The 20,165-nt window shown below is 42.2% G+C and overlaps 2 protein-coding genes across 3 annotated transcripts in view; both read right to left on the bottom strand.

Annotated features, from left to right (window-relative positions):
• The window catches only part of Capsl (calcyphosine like), a 24,751-nt gene extending 7,990 nt beyond the window's left edge, over nucleotides 1-16,761 (bottom strand). The window contains exons 1-2 of one of the 2 annotated variants that reach the window (XM_021183784.1): nucleotides 16,622-16,761; nucleotides 256-392 (exon numbers count right to left, since the gene is read on the bottom strand). In XM_021183784.1, the coding sequence (XP_021039443.1) occupies nucleotides 256-392 (137 nt within the window). In that variant the 5' untranslated portion in view covers nucleotides 16,622-16,761. Of the gene's footprint in view, nucleotides 1-255; nucleotides 393-3,655; nucleotides 3,918-16,621 lie in introns of those variants that run through there. The other variant, XM_021183783.2, reaches the window with a different exon arrangement.
• A 3,007-nt stretch (nucleotides 16,762-19,768) lies between these two features.
• Nucleotides 19,769-20,165, bottom strand: part of LOC110310907 (UDP-glucuronosyltransferase 3A2-like) — a 98,447-nt gene continuing 98,050 nt past the window's right edge. The window contains exon 7 of the mRNA XM_021184076.2: nucleotides 19,769-20,045. Coding sequence (XP_021039735.1) covers nucleotides 19,769-20,045 — 277 coding nt within the window. The remainder of the gene's footprint in view (nucleotides 20,046-20,165) is intronic.

Genomic DNA, 20,165 nt, shown 5'->3' with positions numbered 1-20,165 from the left:
CTCCCTCCCTCCCTCCCTCCCTCCTTTCCTCTCCCACTCCTTCCCTCCTTTCAGTTTGTGGATCAATGTGGAAGTTCTCAGCTACTACCTGAGTGCCATGCCTGCTTGCCTGCTGCCATGTTCCTTGCCATGGTGGTCATTAACTCTAAGCCTCTAGAACCATGAGTCCCAAACTAAATGTTTTCTTGCATAAGTTGCCTTGGTCATAATGTTTTGTTATTGCAATAGAAATAAATAACCAAGACCCCATCCTACCTGCCAAGTCCTTTGATGCCTGCAGAACCCCTGGCCAGGCACTGCAACCTCAGTCTTTCAATAGGATCGGTAGCGGTGGAGAGCTTTTTCTTGGATTGGATTGCCATCTCCCAGTCATGGCGCGCTGTCCCTGCCATCTGGGGGGAGAATCCACAGCATGTTAATGGAGTTTACACCCTACTGCCTACCTCTGGCTGGGCAGTTGACAAAAGGAAACTTACAGCTTTCTGCTCACTCTCCTCCAGGGTCCAGTCTCAACCTTCCCAGAATTTGCCATTTTTGACTATCCCGATTGTGCTCCTGGCATATTGTACTTTATCAAGTTCCAAAGACACCCACTTCCTTCCCTGTGGACAATAACTAAGCACATAGCCATTTCCCAATATGCTTTGATCCTTCCCAAGCCTTTCTTCCCACCATACAAACAGGTCCTTATAGAGAAGGGAAAGGTGTCAGGTAAAGGGACATAAGAAAGAGTTCAGAAGCTGCTAAGGATGCTAAGTTTAAACAAATCAGAAGGTGGGTATACATGGAAGTGCCAGAAGCCATTTATCCTGAAACTTTTTTTTTCCTTTGGTTTTTTGAGTCAGGGTTTCTCTGTGTAGCCCTGGCTGTCCTGGAACTCACTTTGTAGACCAGGCTGGCCTCTGCCTCTGCCTCCCAAGTGCTGGGATTAAAGGCGTGCGCCACCACTGCCCAGCCTGAACCATTATTTAATAGTAAATTTCTCAGCATTCCCTTGTTTGAACAAATTGTGTGTGCTCTATATTATTTTTATTTATAATGCCCCATATGCCTTTAACTCAACATTTAAGATTCTCCAACTTGGATTAAACGCTAACGTCTGTTGCTTCTGTCTTCATTGGGTTTCTCAATGTGAATGCTACTGATGCTTAGCAGTAATTCATATATTCCCTATAGGAGGTTCATAGCCTCAATACCTAACAAGGTTTATAAGAAAATTGATAAACCAATTCTCTCCCCCCCCCTCTCTCTCTCTCACACACACACACACACACACTCACTCACACCTTTCTCCATTTGTTTTTGTTTGTGTAATAAATATTCAGATATAGAAGAAGATAACCTGGGCAGTTCAGACTTAGTTCACATAGCTCTTACTTCAGTGGTAAAAGCCCAAGACCCAAATCCTAGAGACCTGATTTCTGGTCTTACCTCTTTAAACCTATTCATGGTGAATATGAGCTCCCCCCCCCCAAGTCTCCACTATTCACTGCTTATGACAATATGGACCAGAGAACATACAGCACCAGGATCTGCTCAGCATCTGATGAGGGACACAGCAGGCAACACGTACCACAGCAGGAGCATGCTAGCTCCAGGACCCTTTTCTCTTTTGTCAAGCCATACTGTAGCCAATACAGCGATCCCACCTGTGGACTTCCTTTAACTTTAATTTTTATCTCAGAGGTCCTACTCAAAAGTGCTATTGAAATGTAAAGTTTAGAATAAAGCTTTTAATACCTGAATGGTGGGTGCACATCAGGAACAGGAACCAAAGTATAGATTAGTAAAATAACTTTCCTGCAAGTGGCCTCAAACAGCAGACATTGGAATTTTGCGTCTTAGCAGAACTCTTTCTCTTCCACCATGTGTATCAACATGTAAGTGAATTTTTCTGGCACTTTCTTATGCAAAATAAAAACAGAGTTTGGGAAGATCAGATACTGGGAATCGGGACTCTGCCTACTTCTGCCTTCTGAGGCCAATTCTACCAGGGATGATGTAAGCTGATATCTCTGAATATGACTTGATAAATTCAGGGGGGAAATTACAGCCAAGCATGGTGTTTGAAATGCCTATATTAACCATCCTTCTCCATAATTTGGTCCCTCAACTCATAGACAAACAACCAATAGTTACTACGGTATGTCCTCTTTTCAATGTACCATCTCAGGCCAGAAGGGAAGAGGGGTACCCGAAAGAACCAAGCTCTTAATTTGAATTCTGAGGCCTAATATCAAAGCAGAACAGGACAAAAAAAGTTTTCAGGACCTAGGATTTGAAAGAAAGGCAGGATAGAGTCCTATTTCTGATAAAGAAATACACACTCAAGAGATCTGAGGTTTCAATGGCACATGCAGCCTCTGGATACAATATCAAGATGTCACTGACATCATACCCCCCACTAAAGTGTTTTTGAATCCAAAAGACCCCTTCTGATTCTTTGAGCACAACATTTGTCAGGTTGGACTTGGCCTTCAAAGGAGTCCTTTCCGAAGCATGTGACCACAGCACCACCATGTGTTGGCTCAGCATATGTACAGTTCTCTCATCAGAGGCACAGTTCTGTCCATGCCTTCTATGGATGTCTGAGAGATTCATTACCTCTAACCAGTTTGCTAGCTGTGGGGCAACGGAGGACACAGATGGCCTGGAATCCCCCTCTAGTTCCATGACTGAGCTATAGCTCATTTCAACAAGAAGGACACAGATATCAAAACCCAGCACATGGACTTTCTGGGGTGTCAGAATGCCTACATTTTACTCATAATAGAAGGTAAAACTTATCAAGGCTAGAGCTATGAGGCTCTGACAAGGCAGAGCACCATATATTTTAGACGACTGCTGTACCACATGCTTTGGACAAGCAGAAGAGTAAATAACATAAGTGGACCAATTTTTATTTTCATTCCCTTTGTATGTGTTCATGGACATGTATGTCACATGTGTAAGAGTACACAAGGAGGACAGGAGAGAGCTGGACGCTCTGAATCTGGTTGTGGGTAGGTGTGAGTTGCCTGACATGAGTGTTGAGATCTGACCTAGGGTCTTCTTGTTGAAATGAGCTATAGCTCAGTCATGGAACTAGAGGGGGATTCCAGGCCATCTGTGTCCTCCGTTGCCCCACAGCTAGCAAACTGGTTAGAGGTAATGAATCTCTCAGACATCCATAGAAGGCATGGACAGAACTGTGCCTCTGATGAGAGAACTGTACATATGCAGCAAGTGGTCTGAACTGCTGAACCAAACCATGGAAGGCTGGTGGAGATTGAAAGGAAGTATTGGAAGGAGAGATAGGGGAAAGTATAAAACCAGCCAGGTAACTGACTTCCAATTCAAAGGAGCTTAGGACGAGACTAAGGGATGAAGGTGGACTACAGTGCTTACAAAAAGGAAAGAACAGTGATGTAAAGAACCCTGTGGGTGAATTGAAGAGAAGGTACATAAGATAAGGTGTGTGATCAAGCGGAGCCTGGTGCATCCAATATGACACCTGGACCCTTTGGACAGTGATGGATTCATTTAAAATGGCAAGTGACTGAACTTGGAGTTTGAGGGGGAAGGGAAGACTAGGGTTACAAAGCTGTTGGTTGCCTCTACCTCTCCCTACCCTCACCCAGCTACACCCACAATGGCAAGTGAAGGGGATACGCACAGAGCAGCAGAAGGCAGTGACTGGGAGGTCTGGAACAGAGGCTGAGTAGAGTAGCCACAAAGGAGACTGGTGCACTGGGGCCAAGCTGGCTTGCCCACTCCATCGCTCTTTTGTACAGCTGGCTGCTGCCCCTGACAGAGTTCTCAGCCTGGATTTCCAGCGTTCTTGTCGGATGAGATGTGGAAAGTTGCAATTGCAGGGATCTGCTTCTGAGAGCATTTCTTTTTCTTTCTTTCTTTCTTTCTTTCTTTCTTTCTTTCTTTCTTTCTTTCTTTCATTCATTCTTTTTTTTACAATAAAGATAAATTTATTTTGACTATCACGTGAAAAGAGAAAAGAATGATATGTGTCATAAGGAAGTTTTTAAACATACAGAAAGATAGATGGACAAATGAATACATGGATGATAGATAGATAGATAGATAGATAGATAGATAGATAGATAGATAAAAGAGACAGAGACAAATGTGTCTTCCTTTTATCTTTACTATTTTCCTGCTCATGAAAACAAACATGTGCCCTTTCCTATAACCTCAGATTTTTTTCTTTTATTTAAAGTTCATGATTCTTATCAGTCTTCCTTCTCCAAACTGTTCACACACAAGTTTATCAAGTCTATTCTGCATTAATCTTCCTTCCTTCCTTCCTTCCTTCCTTCCTTCCTTCCTTCCTTCCTTCCTTCCTTTCTTCCTTTCTTCTTAAAGGTTCTGTTTAGACTTACCTGTAGGGAATAAAGATTCAATAAGGCCCCACCTGCACTTCTCCACTCCATTGGGTTGTCTTAGTACTACCTGGTGGCTGCAAACTGAATTATCCCTCCCTCTTCCCTCCTCTCTCCCTCCCTCTTCCCTCCCTCCTCTCTCCTTCCTCCCTCCCTCCTCCCTCCCTTCTCCTTCCCTCTGTGGGTCCCCATGGCCTTGGTGAATACAGAATGACATGGCTCCTGCCCCTGGGACACGGCCAATATACTTGGGCCTCCACAAGTGTCCATGACTGCCAAGAGCATAACGTTTGTTTGTATATGTTGTACATATTTTCAGGGTCCTCCAAGGAATGTCCTCCCAGTTAATGTTAATGACTTCATGGCACTTAGAGATAGCAGGAGTCCCTAAGATGAAGGTGTGTCTAATGTCTCAGCAAAATAGTAAAAGCTCTGACCTCCAGGACAGCCCTTAATATATATATTATTTGAAACATATATAATTTTTCAATTATGCAAAAATGTAAGGATGCAATATAAATTGTATAAGGAACAGACACAGCAACACTATGAACTGGCTTGGCAGAAAGCTACAAAATCAGGCAGATACAAATGCAGGCCAATTCTTGAGTTCAAGATCAGCCTGGGACAGAGGGAACTTAGGCACAGGTGTGGCAGAAATGGTAATTTCAGGACAAGGTCCCACCCAGCAAAGTTTACAAAGGCAGGGAGATCTCTGAATTCTTTTACAATGTTTAAAAATAAATGTGCTCGCAGTCTTGCACAATGAAGAGGCTGGGGTCAGAGGATACTGATTCATAGGATAAGCAAAAGGGAACCTGGAGTAAATAACTGGATTGATATGTAAAATAAAAGACTGGCTTCTGTTCTGCAAGAGATGAGCTGTGGGCAGAGAAAAAATTTTAGATTAGCAAGAGAGAACTGCTTGGGGAACTGTCTCAAGCAGAACATAGAGGACTGTCGAGAGATCTCCAGAGAAAGCAGAACGGAGAGAACAAGTTGGAAAGCTTTCTCCAGCAGAGCATAGGCCACCAGCTTAGACCCACAATTTGTTTCGCAGTTCCCAGACACCCCTTCCTCAGAATCCTTCTCCAAGCCAAGGCTGGTCCTTGGCATCTCTTCCTCCTTCTCTCCCTCTCTACATAGCAAAGAACCTGTAAACATAATAGTAGACACAGTCACTGAAGTGCACTCTCTAATATATTTATCCGCATGTCACAAAACACCAAATTCTTCCACATCCAGTTTATTACTAATTCCAAAAAAGCTGTCTTTTGGGTGCTCAAAAATGAAAACGTGCCCTTGGTTTCCCTAACTAGAGGTCAAGGGAACTGAAGAAGTGTTGGTCTGCTCAAATAAAATTGAGAGAAAGGAGTCAATCTGTGAAGAGGGTAGAGGGCAGACATAACAGAAGGCAGAGGACATGCAGGGGCAGGGCTAGGGAATATACACCAAGGAGGGAAATGTCTACTCTCCTGGCTGGCGGGGATGTGTACCACAGTGATGGGCTTGATCATTTAGTATCTGCCATCTTCCTTTGTCCCTAGTGCCTGAGACACAGGGAATGTGTACTACCAGAAAACAGCTGGGTGGCAGTCGCATGAGCCCAGCTCTGTAAGTGCCATTTTGGGCATTTCTGTAGTTGTTAAGCATTCATGCCATCACATTAGACTATTTCAAAAACAAATGACCTAGTATTGCTGTAATAGTTCTGCAGCTTTAAAACATTGCCCCGTAGGAGTAGAATAGAGTAGGAAAGCAATCTACAAAGCAGGTGGCTACTGGTTAAGACAGAGGGCTTTTACTCGATTGGGGGCAGGGGCGAAGCAAGCTGGCCTTCTCTCCAGATCCTCTCCTAGCTCTGTTCACTCATACTTCACCCTGAGGAATGTAACCGCGACTTTTGTTGCCTTTATATCCATTTCCAGTACAGGTTTGTTTTGCTTTTTTTGTTTTAATGTTTTATTGATGCTTCATGAGTTTTTCATCATGCATCCCAATTCCCCTCACCTCCCCAACCCTTTGTATCTGCCCTCTGCCCTTACAATCACCCCACAAGAAGAAAATAAAGACATATCATTGTGTAGTATGCCACAGTGTGTCCCACAGTGTGTTCCACAGTATACTATTGTGTCCATACTTCTTTACTTGCAAATGTTCATTGCAATGACTTATTGGTCTTCTAAGCCCCAGACTTTAGCCACACTATCAATACTGGATCTTCACCTGGACTCCTCTCAGATATCCTGTTGTTGCCCTGTGTCATGGAGAACCTGCAGCTTTGGATCTATACCAACACGTGAAGGTGAGCTCTCCAGCACTACCCTCTGTGGCTTACCCAGTACATCTGCTGGCAAGGGGCAAAGCCAGATCTCCTATTTTCATGACTTCTGGGTCAGCTCACTCACACCAGTTCCCCCAAAGTGCCACAGCCAGTGGTGGACAAGGCAAGTCTGCACAGCCCTTGGACCTCAACGTGGTCTCAGGGAGCAGCCTGGACTGTCTGCATGGTCTTCAGTGACAATGTGACCCACAGACATTAATGAAGACCCCTGCTGATCCATGACCACGGACCCAGACATGGCCCTCAGTGACAGCACAGGCTGGGACTTCACCATGGCCTCTGGTGGCAGGGCCAGCTATTCAAATCAGACTACTTCTCTCTACCCTGGAGTCACCAGTTATGCCTCTCTTCATGATACTCAAACTGTCTCCTTCTCTTTCTCTTCTCTCTTAGTCAGGGTTTGTCATCTGGCACAAACCATCATGACAAAAAGCAAGTTGGGGAGGAAAGGGTTTATTCAGCTTACACTTCCACAATGCTGTTAGCCACCAAAGGATCTCACACAGGGTAGGAACTTGGAGGCAAGAGCTGATGCAGAAGCCATGGAGAGATGCTGCTTACTGGATTGATTCCCCTGGCTTGTTCAGCTTACTTTGTTATAGATCCAAGGACTACCAGTCCAGGGATGACACCACCCACAATGGGCTGAGCCCTCCCACCTTTTCTCACTGATTGAGAATCTCATGGAGATTCATGGATCTCATGGAGGCATTTCCTCAAGGGAAGCTCCTTTCTCTGTGATAACTCCAGCTTGTGTCAAGTTGACACACAAAACCAGCCAATACATCCCCTATCTCTCCACTACATACTAGCATATCACAGTGGCTCCACTGTGGGAAGGTACTTTGCTGGTGGACCTCTGGGTGTCTTGTGCCACCTGAGGCTTGTAAAGAAGAACTGGTTTCTGGATATGCTCCACTTCCCCTTGCCACATAGATTGGCAAGAGGCTGCCCTCTGGGTGTCTATAGCCTACACATTCATGACCACATGTCGTCAGACTGGCTTCTCAGTACAAGTTTGTCTTTTCAGTTACTCTGATAGGGTCTCAGGTTTAACAAATGGCTCAAGCTGAGGTCAGAAATAACAGCTTAAAGGCATCTCTCCTTCTGACTGTCTAGGCCCAGTGCTTGTTCTAAATCCTATTCTATACAGTCCTTATACCTGCTACTGGTCTCTTCCTCTCTTTTCCCCTTTCCTCCCTCCTAATAAAATACCACTGACTGGATAACTTACAAAGAAATAAATTCATTTCCTAGAGTTCTAGAGGATAGGAGGCCAAGAGCAATGTGCTAAAGTTTAGTGACAGGTGAGACCCTCTCTGGTCTCTCAGTGCGGTGCTATGAACTCTATATTCTTCAGAAGTGTATTCTTTATTCTTTCTATTAAAACCAAGGTGAAAATTAAGTACAACTTTTCATGTCTGTGATGGAACATACTTGAAAAATCATTGTCTCAGGGTCTCTATGGCTGTGAGAAAACACCATGGCCAAAGCAATGGGGGAAAATTTGTCTTTTCACCCACAGCACAGCCCATCACTGAGGGAAGTCAGGGCAGAAATTAAGACAGGGCAGAAACCTGGAGACAGAAACTGATGCAGAGGCCATGAAGGAGTGTTGCTTTGGCTTGCTCTTTATGGCTTGGTCAGCCTACTTTCATATAGCACCTAGGACCACCAGCCCAAAGATGGCACTGCCCAGAGTATCAACTATCAATCAAGAAAATGCACCAAGGCCTGGCTCATAGGCCAATCAAGTGAATTCATTTTCTCAACTGAGCTTCCTTCTTCTAAACAGACTCTAGATTGTGTTAACTGGACACAAAACTAGCCAGCACAATCATCATTATAAAATATCTACTTCATAACTTCATTTTATTTTTATTATTTTTTAAAATTCATTCAACTTGGCTGAGGACTCCTAATGCAAGGGCAGGGAGTAATGTCTAAGGAGTACATAGGGCCTGGAGCACAATGTGTAAGGAGTCACTCCATTTTCAAGACCACAAAAATCAACCCTACATTTGTCTACCGTTAAGAAGAGAGATAATGAGTATCTATCTCTTTAACTCTTGTGCCATGCACTTCCCTTGTCTCACCTTGGTCTTCATCCTGCACTCAACATGCTTATTGAATATCTAGCCTGTGCTACCCAGTAACAATGTAGGAAACACTCAGTGACCTTTGCATTCTTAGGGAAAGTTTCAACTCTGCAGTTTGTGTTGACACTGGAAACTGATTAGCCACCACTCCATGCCCCTCTTCCTTTCATATCATAGGGTAGAGACGTGGGCTCATATCTACAACACCTTAGAACACTAATGTCATAGAGCTGTTTCACCAGGGTCCACAACTGCCTGACTCCAGGGTACTGTCGCACGATTTGTATTGCTTGTTTAATCAGTTGATGGTCAGGTCTTGTGAGGTTTGCACCCAAAGTATTCTTGTTTGACATAACTGGCAAATACTTATTCCCACAGTGACTTTATTTAAGTTGTTTCTAGACATTGATTGCGATTCTGTGTAAAACGGCTATGCAGACTGTGAGGATAAACTTTTCTCTCTAAGAATTAGGCTGAGGCAGGGGTGGGTTTGGGTACTGCTCCATTATAAACCTCTTCTTGCAACAGAATGTTACATATCAGTTTCTTTAAGATTTTGACCATGGGAGAGAAAGAAGTCTGTTTAGCATGCCATTTGAGGGCTCCTGTGACTTACACTTGAAGTGAAAATCCAGGCTTCATCAAACAGAGAGACTGCACTCAGATCCTGCCACACTGAGCTCCTTTGGGACTGCCAGGCAGTGTTGAGGAAGCCTGAGGAGAATGTTCTCATTGTTGTTCCTCCACCATCTCTCTCTCCTCCTGGACTGGCTTCGAGTCTCAGGGGTTTTGATCAGAACATAACTTGCAACCTATTCTGCATCTAATCAGCCTGACACATGAAAACTCTTAAAGAAACAAAGTGAGAATGTATGTAATTTTTACCCAAGGTGAACATAGACCTAGCCAGATTTGTACACAGGACAGTAAACAGATTAATGAAGCCTAGAGAAAGGAAAAACAAAATGAATGTTTCCAAACTCCCTGGTTTCAACACTATGCTAATGTGAACAAGCAAGCAACATTTTTCCAGAGTCATTGAAGATTTTGTCTCAGGCAGCGGTTTCAAATCCACTTCAAGGACAAAGATTTTCCTCAACATTTTCAAATGCAGAAAGAGCCACAACCCCAGTTAGCATTTATGCCTTTATGGCCATTACTCACCTAAAACACTAAGTCACTTGTGCAATTGTGTACGGTGTTTCTCTGGGAACCATTTGCCAGTATATAGACATCCACACGTCAAATGAGTTTTTTGTATCCTTAATGTATACTTCCAGAAAATGGAGAATTATTAATAGATAGAGATCGAATGTCAGAGTACAACATTGGTAGAGGTTGGTATATCTGGATGGATTGCTGGTGTAACCACTATTCACAGCAGAGAGTAAGACTTTGAACTCCCTCAATGTATGAAAGTCTGGAAGCAGTCCAATCAATCACTGTAGTCCCAAGATACTAGTCACTTCTATACTCAAAGTGGGATAAAAGTCCACAATAACAGAAGCAACACCAGCCAGTACATCCACACTCCAAGAAGCAGGAAAGATCAAGAGACACTGACCATATAAGCCAAGGCCCTCATAAGTGCCTTCCAGAAAATCCATGTAACCTGTACTATGGACTGGAAATCCTGAGCACTTCACCCCAACTCCCACACCAATTTTCTGTTCATAAAGAAGAGCCTTGGGATTGAACTGGCAGCCTACAGTTTCTGCCACTGATGGCAGAAGAAGCAGCTATTTTAGAAAATTAGACTACTGCTGCTCTAGAGCAGCTCATTCAACACTGTCTTCAACAGTGGTTCTCAACCTCTGGGTCCCGACCCCCCAGAGGGCCACATATCAAATATCCTGTATATCAGATATTTGAATTACTATGCATAACACTATCAAATTTACAATTATGAAGTAGCAACGGAATAATTTTATGGTTGAGGGTCCTATAACGTGAAGAACACGATTAAATGGTCACAGCAGGAGGAAGGTTTAGAACCACTGGTCTGCAATCTGAGAATTATACAGGCATGGGGAGGACCTATATGCTGAAGACTAAATTCAGAATTTACCACAGCAATGACTTCACACTTTCCAACCACTGTTTTTTCAAACCATATGCTGTTCAATGTTCTAAAGCTGAGATTGTGGTGGTGAGTAACATGTTCACAATGTGTACTGTACTTAAAGAATCCATAAGAAATGTGTTTCAGCTTGTAAGCTGCTGGCTTGTGACAGGTACCTTGTCAATGAACTGATCTACGATAGATGACTTCCCCAGAATAGAAGCAATCTTAAGAAACCACCCATTGTCATACATTTTACTGCCTCCATTGTTCTTGCAAGACAGTGGGTTCGGGGAACTGAGTGCTATTTTTCCATTGCAAACACTGTTTGCTGGCTGGAGATAACTGAGACATCTGTAGAATGTCTGTTGTAAAAGTTAGGCACTATAAGATGTGAGCTAATTTGACCCCCAAAAGCCTTGTAACTTTGTGTGTCTGTGTGGTTTTTTTTTTTTCCTCTATAAACCCTGTACTAACAATGAGTCAGAGCCATACTCTGAGCATCTTAAGTTCCTAGCATGTTCCTGGACAGTATCCATGGTTTGCCTGGTATTTGATAAAGCCTCTTACTCATTAAAATGTATTCATGGTCGTGGTGGATCTCTGACCAACCCATAACAAGATACTCTGGGTTCACACAAACATAGCCAAAAATGACTTTCACCCAAGAACAGACAAAGCTCGGACACCAAATCTGACCCTTCACCTGATTCTGTAACTAAGGATTTATTGGAAAGCAGTTTACAAACCTGTTTATACAGGACCTGTGCCTACCTTCCTGCTGGGCCTACAAAGATAAAGAGTTGCATCAAAGACTTTATAACACAAAGTCTGGAGTGTTTATTGTTGTGTTTATGAAGAAAAGTTTGTAAAAGACTAAAATAAGAGCAATGGGAAACATTACTTAGCATTTAAACTATATCAAGGTCACCTGCTATCAACAAAACTGTTTTGCAGATAATTCTAAACCAGTCTATTAGAAACAGAGTTGTTCTTTTGTTTTGTTTTATTTTTAATCTGAGGCCAGTGAGGTGGCTACATGGGTAAAGATGCTTGCCACCAAGACTGGCAACCTGAATTCAATCTGGGACCCACATAGTAAAGAAAAAAAAAAAGACAGTCCTAGCAAGTGTTCCTTTGTATTCCACAAGCATGCCAAGACACTCATCATGCCCCCAGCTGAAATAAATTGGTGGAAGAGAAGGAAAAGGAGAAGGAAGAGGAGGAGGAGGAGGAGGAGGAGGAGGAAGAAAAGAGGAGGTTTTGGTATAAAGTATATCCTGATAATAAATCTTAGCATTTTCAATGTACAGTTACATATAGTAGTGGAAACATAGTTAACCCCATTTTACAAAATAAGAAAACTAATGTTCAAGGGTTTGAAAACAAGACAAGACTTTAACAATAGTCACATACACATTATAACATTTTAGAAAATACTGTTTTGTCAACAAAGAGCCCTTGTAGTCTGCACAGAATATTAGCATATAAATTCTAGGACCAAAAATTTGAACAAAGCATGCCTAGCAAATCAGGTAATGCCATAGGCTCCTGGAGGAGATTGGCCTTCCTCCTGACAGCCAGCAGTGTGTAGCCTCAGAGGGAACATTTTCCAAAGGAGTGACACATTGCCACTTCTTCCCCAACTGAGGACTGCCCTGCTCTCAGAGCACACCTTCTAAGTCACAGTGCTTAGGAATCTTTATTTGATTGCCCTTCGGTTGTGCAAAATATAAAAGATGGGGAACAAGCATCCTCAGATGTTGGGTGCCTAAAACACATGAGAAAATCTTCCCAGGCTTATCAGGAATAAAGTGAATCTCAAGGGAATACCAAAGACATCCTGTGGCATGTCCCACAGTAACCAGGTGATCTACAATGATCCCTTCATTGAGTACCTGCTTGTCTCTGCAACACAGAAAACTGCCTCTCTAAATTCTCTTAATTATTTTATATGTAGACACATACACATTTGCCTGTCAGCTCAGAATAAAAAAAAAAAGCAATAACAACAACAAAAACAAACTTTTATTTTAAAATGCCAGTAGAATATAGTTTTATTTTTAAAAAATTAAAGGGATAAAAGAAACTATCGAGGCCAAAAGTTTCGGAAAGAGAGACAGAGAGACGATAGAGAGGGAGAGAGACAGAGAGATAGAGAGACAGAGAGAGATGGATGGATTCTGGGAGAAGATATGAGATGCAAGATATTTGCCAGAAGACAAGGTGGTGAACAGACAGTTCAGAGCTGAGCATTGAGGTAGACCCACATGGTGGCTGCAGTAACAGACAGTTCAGAGCTGAGCATTGAGGTAGACCCACATGGTGGCTGCAGTAACAGACAGTTCAGAGCTGAGCATTGAGGTAGGCCCACATGGTGGCTGCAGTACCAGGATTAGTGGGGTTAAGCTAGATAGCTGGCTAGGAGACTGCTCTAGCTAGAAGGCTGAAGCTTTAGAATATTAAAAAGCCTCTGTGTCATTATTTATGCCACTGGTGGGTCCGAGAAAGTACCACTATCTGGTGCCATCCCTGGGCCAATGGTCCTGGATTCTATAAAAAAGCAGGTTGAGCAAGCCATGATGAACAAGCCCGTAAGCAGCACCCCTCCATGATAGTGGCATGATCACTGTGGCAGCAACCAACCACTCTCTAATTGAAGATCTGCCTATTCAACAAGAGGAAAATCATTCCTGATACTGGAAGCTTATCCAATTATCCAGGGCTGGTGAAGTCATGGATCTTGGAGGAGAACCTACAACCACCACTTCACTAAACCAGCATAATCCCTAACTGCACTCTAAATATTTGTCCTTACACCCACAAGTGAGCACAGCCCTTATGCCCCATGAAAGAAACTCCTCTTTGCAACAGACAGAAAAAGCAACCAATCAAAATGCGGAGTTGTGAGGCACAGTCCCAGTGGATGTATCTATACAACACAACTCCTGCCCCTAAGGCTCAGAGATTATTGCAGAAGAAGGGACGGCCAGAGGAACACAGATAAACATAGCAACAGTCAATGGAAAGTAATGCCATGAATTTGAAAGCGAGCAAGGAGAGATACATGGGAGAGGTTTGTTTTTGTTTGTTTGTTTTGTTTTTCGAGACAGGGTTTCTTTGTATAGCCCTGGCTGTCCTGTAACTCACTTTGAAGACCAGGCTGGTCTTGAACTCAGAAATCCGCCTGCCTCTGCCTCCCAAGTGCCCGCCCGGCCATGGGAGAGTTTTGAAGGAAGAAAGGATAGGGGAAAATGATACAATTATAATCTTTTTGTCTTTGTATGTACAGTCACAGTTCAGGAACATCTTCTCTCATTGGCCTAGAGAAATACTACCCATCCTTCACTTTGGTGAAGCCTCCCACAATCGATGCCCCCACTCTGAAATATTTTGTGATGCACTATGAATATCTCTGTCCAAAACTGAGATAGCATCCACATTGCACTACATGTCCGTTTAGGTTGTAAAGTTCTTGGAGCAAAAACTATATCCTGCATTTTTCCTTATTCTTATATATTAGCACTTAATATAATGCTGTAGCATTAAGTTGGAATAAATTTTATAGTGGTTTGACTGAAAATGGTCCCCATGGGCTAATAATAATGGCATTATTAGGAGGTGTGGCCTTGTTGGAGGGGATGTGTCACTGGGGGTGGGTTTTAGGGTTTCAGATGCTAAATTCAGGCCTATCTCTTCCTGCTGCCTGCAGGAGATCTGGATGTAGAACTCTCAGGTCCTCCTCCATCACTGTGTGCTTCACCATGCTTCTCACCATGATGACAATGGACTAAACCTCTGAACTGTAAGCCAACCCCAGTTAAACATTTTCCTTTATAAGAGGTACCGTGGTCATGATGTGTCTTCACTGCAAGAGCTTTGATCATAACTACCATCTATTCACATAAGATGAAAACAAATTAATCGAAATCTGCTTTTCCATATGTGAAGCTATTAATAAACGACCACTTTTTGTGGTAGCAAGATGTTTGAGAGAGAAAAGTGAAGATAAGAGGTCTGAAAAGAAGAACTTAATACCTAGAATAATTAAGCTACATTCCAGACTGATGGAAGGGGTTCACATTCCTTAAGGTCCTTCTCAACTTATTATTACTAAAATCAAGTCTCTGTTATAATTTTGTAAATGTCGTGTCAACACTTTTCAGCAAAGCTTCTCATTTTTGCCAATGTGCTTGAGGGAAATTTCTCAAGAAGCCTAGGTTAAGAGCTACAGGCGCTCCATTGCTAACAGAGGTGAAATAGATCATTTTAGAAGCATGGTATCCCAATGAAAAACATGAGCTCTCCAAACTGAAATCTGTCTCCAGTTTGCCTACTGTGATGAATGAAGGTTTTTTAAACCATGCTTTCTTCATCCCTCTGTACATCATTGACTTCATGTGCCTTTTACATTCCCTGATAGCATAAGTAGTAGTCGTACCAGAATGAGTCAAAATTGCTTCATCCTCACAGAGATCACACTCATACCCTCCTTTCTCCTTTCTTTCTGTTACAGGTAAGCACCTCTGCCTCCCTATCACAAATTTGCCCGTTCCCTTGACCACTGTCACCATAGAAACCGTCACTAAAATGATACTTACTTAATAGAACTGAAAGAGAAAGATGTCTCAGTTGCTGGTCTGGATCAGAGTCATAAAGTGTGCTTTTACTCACAATCCTTCCAAAGGTTCACTAAGATGCTTACAATTGTGGACTCACTCCACAGTACTGTGGTCCTGTAGTCTCTTCTGCATGATAGTGCACATAAGATGGCACACTCAGAGCTACCATAATATTATTAGTGTTTATATACAAAATTCTACTCATATTAGTGCAATAGAAACACATGGCCAATTTTAAACAGAGCAAAAAGGGTATATGGGAAGGATGGGAGAGGTTAAGGGATGGGGGCATGATACAGTTATGATCTCAAAGAAGTGCTTTTTTTTTTTTTTTTTTAATCGTAAGAAAAAAGAGCTCCAGTCAATCAATGGCTGCTGAGACAGCGAGAATCCATTTTCTATAGGGAGGACTTCTGGATAGCGCATCCCACACGAAGCAGTCAGTCCTACATGCGTGTACTCATGGGCATCACTAAATAAGCTCACTCTGTGTGTGTGTGTGTGTGTGTGTGTGTGTGTGTGTGTGTGTGTGTGAAACAGAGGGGGGGGGAAGGGAGAGAATTAAAAAAAGAGAGGCCATGAATTTAAAGAGTGGAGGGTAGATATTAAATAATGTACTCAATTCTCAAGTAACCCCCCAAAAAAATCTAAATTAAAAACTCTAATTTTTATCCTGAATCTGTCATGGATTCACAGGATGTGGTATAATCAATACAAACCTATCTCACAGAATAAATGGGAATAACTGCTAAATCTGTTGATCACTTTGTGAGTTGGAGACAGAATTCTAAGCTCTGTTTCGTCTGTGGCCATCGGGATAGTTACTGCAAGTCATCAAAGAAACTTCTCATCCAATAACCCAGCAAATGGGCACCACTCTGAAAGTGTTATCTCTTTTGCCTTTGCTAAATGAAATTGTTTTTTGTCGAAGCATCTATTCCAAAAGTCTACACCTGGGAACCAGCTGTGTTCTTTGTGCACTGAGAGTCTAGGGATGGCTTCGTCAGGACATGCATTCTCACGGACTTTTAACTTTTCTTTTTAGATAAGAGATCCCCATCTTAAAAATGAAACAAAAACAGTGGCAGTGGATTAAACAAACGAAAGCATTGAATTACCTGAAATGCTCGTCTGTAGCCGCAGGCTGCTTCACGGTGAAACTCTGGACTTCTGCACTCGGGGACTCTAGTCTCCTCCCATGGTCCTGTGTCTCCCTCTTACCTGTCTTCCTTTGCTGTCCCTGCCTTTCAAGGCTTTCAGTTCTAATTGGATAGCCTGGGAACGCTGAAGCAAAGTCATGCTCTGATTGGCTCAGCTCGCTGTCATTCATATGCTGGGTCTGCCTTTTCTCAAGTTTACACTCCTTGTTACCTAGGAAATCCCAGTGACTGTGAAAGCCCAAGCTGTTTGTTCTGGAAGAAATGGTAGGCGGAAGTTCTATTGGCAATTGTTTGGTTTCTAAAACAGCATCAAAACTGGTATCCCACGTTTTAAAAGGAAATGCTTGATAAATTGCCATACTTGCTTCAGGCGGCTCCCTCCTGACTCTACAAGGCTGTCTCCCTGGTGGCTTATTGCCAGTGAATCAGGAAACCACAGCCCTTGGGAGCAAGTAGCAGCAATTATAGGCAATGCCCTCGGTTTTTAAATTCTACATTCACACACTGAGAAGATACCTTTTCCCACGGTGTTTTGACTTCTCTAACTTTACCCTTTATTCTCTATTAGTGAATATTCTCCACCTGTGTTCTTAGCAATATGTTTGCCAGAGCAAAAGCAGGCTTGTTGTTTGCTTTGGGAGTAAATTAAGCCACATTTCCTACACTGAGTATCTGTAACATCCAACGGCCTACCACACTCCCATCCCCAGGCTCCATCTACCCTGGAGTCATCCAGAGAACTAGGAACAGAACTTTCTAGAAAGGCCGCTGGTCCACTTCCTGTTACACATTTTACTCAGACAAGTGTGGCAGTTGATTTTTAATATCATTCAAAAGAACAGTACAATTTCTGAGATTTGACATAAACATCAAATGAAAAGATTTATTCAACATTAACAATCACCTGCTCCAAAACTTCCCTTTGTCTATTTCCCTTTTGTCTCTTTCCAAGTCCCCTTCCAATAGGGCATGGCATTTAACAAATTAAGGGAAAGTGCAGACACGGGTGGGAATTCACTACGCTTCTCACTTCTAGATTCATGCCTCTGTGTCTTGTTTTGGTCCGATTTAGTTTAAGGAGGGCTGTGTAATCATTGGATTGGAACCATCCATTGGAGCCTGGTGAGGTCACCAGTGGATACATGGCTGAAGACAATCAATCGTTCTCCTCTCCCAGGATGTATCATCAGCAGATAGTTTGGTCCTGAGCAGAAGAAAGGATGGGTCTAGAAGTTGGATGTGATTAGGGTGGAGTGAAGTCAGGTAGACAGAAGGGACTGGACTAGAGTGCAGGAAATGGGTTCTTAAAATCACAGTTTCCCAAGGCGTCATAATTCCTCCTCATGGGAAATCCTATTTAGAGATTGGAATATGGTGCCTAGGCCCACTCCGTGCTAATAAAAGACTGCTGGGTTTGTTTGTTTGTTTGGGATATGTGTGTGTGTGTGTGTGTGTGTGTGTGTGTGTGTGTGTATTTGGTCAGATCTAGAGAATAAATAGGTTAACTGTGATTATAAAAATCTCTTCTCTATACCTCTGTGTTGAGCTTTTCGTATCTTTATCAAATAAGATTATGAATTCTTGGTCAGCTCTTAAGCCCATACAGTAATGCTATTGCTCTTTTCAAACCACATTTCTGATTCTCTTTTTAGTAGCTATGAAACCTCTCAACATTTCCTAATTATTTACCCATTTACTCATTCCTATGCCAAGTTAATACATTCTCAAATGATAATCTACACCACTATAAAATACAGATAATACATTGCAAGGTCATTTGTAGTATATTTCTCTTCCATCTGAAAATTTAAAAACTAAATCAAAATCTCTCAACTGTCATGATAGATTTTCATTTTTATGTTTTTCATGGTTATAAAAATGCTGAAGAGAAGTATGCTCTTTTCTATATATGTTTTATTTTAAACATTCAACCAGTTTTTCTATTTTAATATGTTCTGTATATAAAATACTAGCACAGCTGCACATCCAGAGGCTGTGTGTAACCTGAACTATAATAGCCTCATCCATGCACTGCAAATAACCTCACAGCATTTCCTCGTGTGTATGTTTTATATAATTTTTTATTAATAAACACATATTGTTCATTGTTTTTTAACTCCTACTATGTTGAAAAAATAGGACATTCTATATTTATTACTTCTCTTTGTATCATTTTAGTTAACAATATTGAACTTCATTCTGCACCAAGTTATTAATCTCTGGTTTATTTCATTTTTCACATAGCTGTTATTCCAATGAGTGGATAAACTGTAATTTCTTTTATTTCCTGATTTTAATTTCTCAGACCTCAATAAATAAATCTTCCATATCACAGTTTTATCAAAAATTGTTTCTCCAAAGTTTTCAATTGCCCATGCGCTTTAACACTGATTTCTCTCAAGAAAAACAAATTCATTCACATGTTGCCATTGTCCGGCAAAACGATTTCTATTATATCCTGAGAGTGGCTGGTCCCATACAATGGGAACAGTGCAATGCAGCAGAGGAGGCATTCTGAACTATTAGGAGAGCTTATGAGATAAGAAAAGTATAGGAGTAAAAAGAACTTGTCAAATACATGGGAGTTTTATCCCAAATGATAGGAGAAACAAGAATTGAAGAACGAGACCTCACAGAGGATTGAAGAAGCTGTCAGAACACAGTGAGATGGCTCAGTGGTTAAGAGCACTGGCTGCTCTTCCAAAGGTCCTAAGTTCAAATCCCAGAAACCACAAGGTGGCTCACAACCATCCTTAACGTGATCTGATGCCCTCTTTTGGTGTGGACAGCTACAGTGTACTCACATATAGTAATAATAAATAAAACTTAAAAAAAAAAAACGAAAGAAAGGAAGGAAGGAAGAAAAGAAAACAAAAGAAATGGCTGGGAAAGGAAGATTTGTACTAGAGCATAGGGATCCAGATAATGAGGAGTCACCAGGAAGTCAGTGTATTATATAAGTATTATGAAAAAGACAGAAATACTGAGTCTTTTTAACTGGAAGTCCACCATGGCTAGAGGAAACTGGAAGTTCCTCGTGCTGGCTGAGGAAAAGCCTTTAAGGAGCCAGAGTTCCCAATATCCTACCCCAGATCAAACTTAACATTAAGATTCCTTTTCTTTCCTGGTCCCACTTAGGGACCTTAGCAACAATGTCAGCACATTCTTAAATAGCCACAAGCTGCCGAGAGTGAACCCCACCAGAAACAACAGAACATCCAGCAAGTTCTGAACGTGCCACGGCTGCTGAAAGACATGGGGCTTGAGGTGTGCGCCTCCCCCGGTTTGTAGGATGTGGTCAATCCAGCCCACCAGACGCTGGGTGGATGTCAAGGGGTAGGAGCGCCTGATGGCTCTGGCAGCCATTGCTGCAGACTTGTACCTATGAGCAGATAAAGAGAGAATGTGTTACCAATGTAATATACATACACACACACACACACACACACATACACACACACACATACACACACACACACACACACACACACACACACACACA

This window comes from Mus caroli, chromosome 15 (genome assembly GCF_900094665.2).
Source record: "Mus caroli chromosome 15, CAROLI_EIJ_v1.1, whole genome shotgun sequence".
Taxonomy (NCBI): domain Eukaryota; kingdom Metazoa; phylum Chordata; class Mammalia; order Rodentia; family Muridae; genus Mus; species Mus caroli.
The sequence above is the reverse complement of the archived record's forward strand: the minus strand, read 5'-3'. Positions and strand labels throughout refer to the sequence as shown.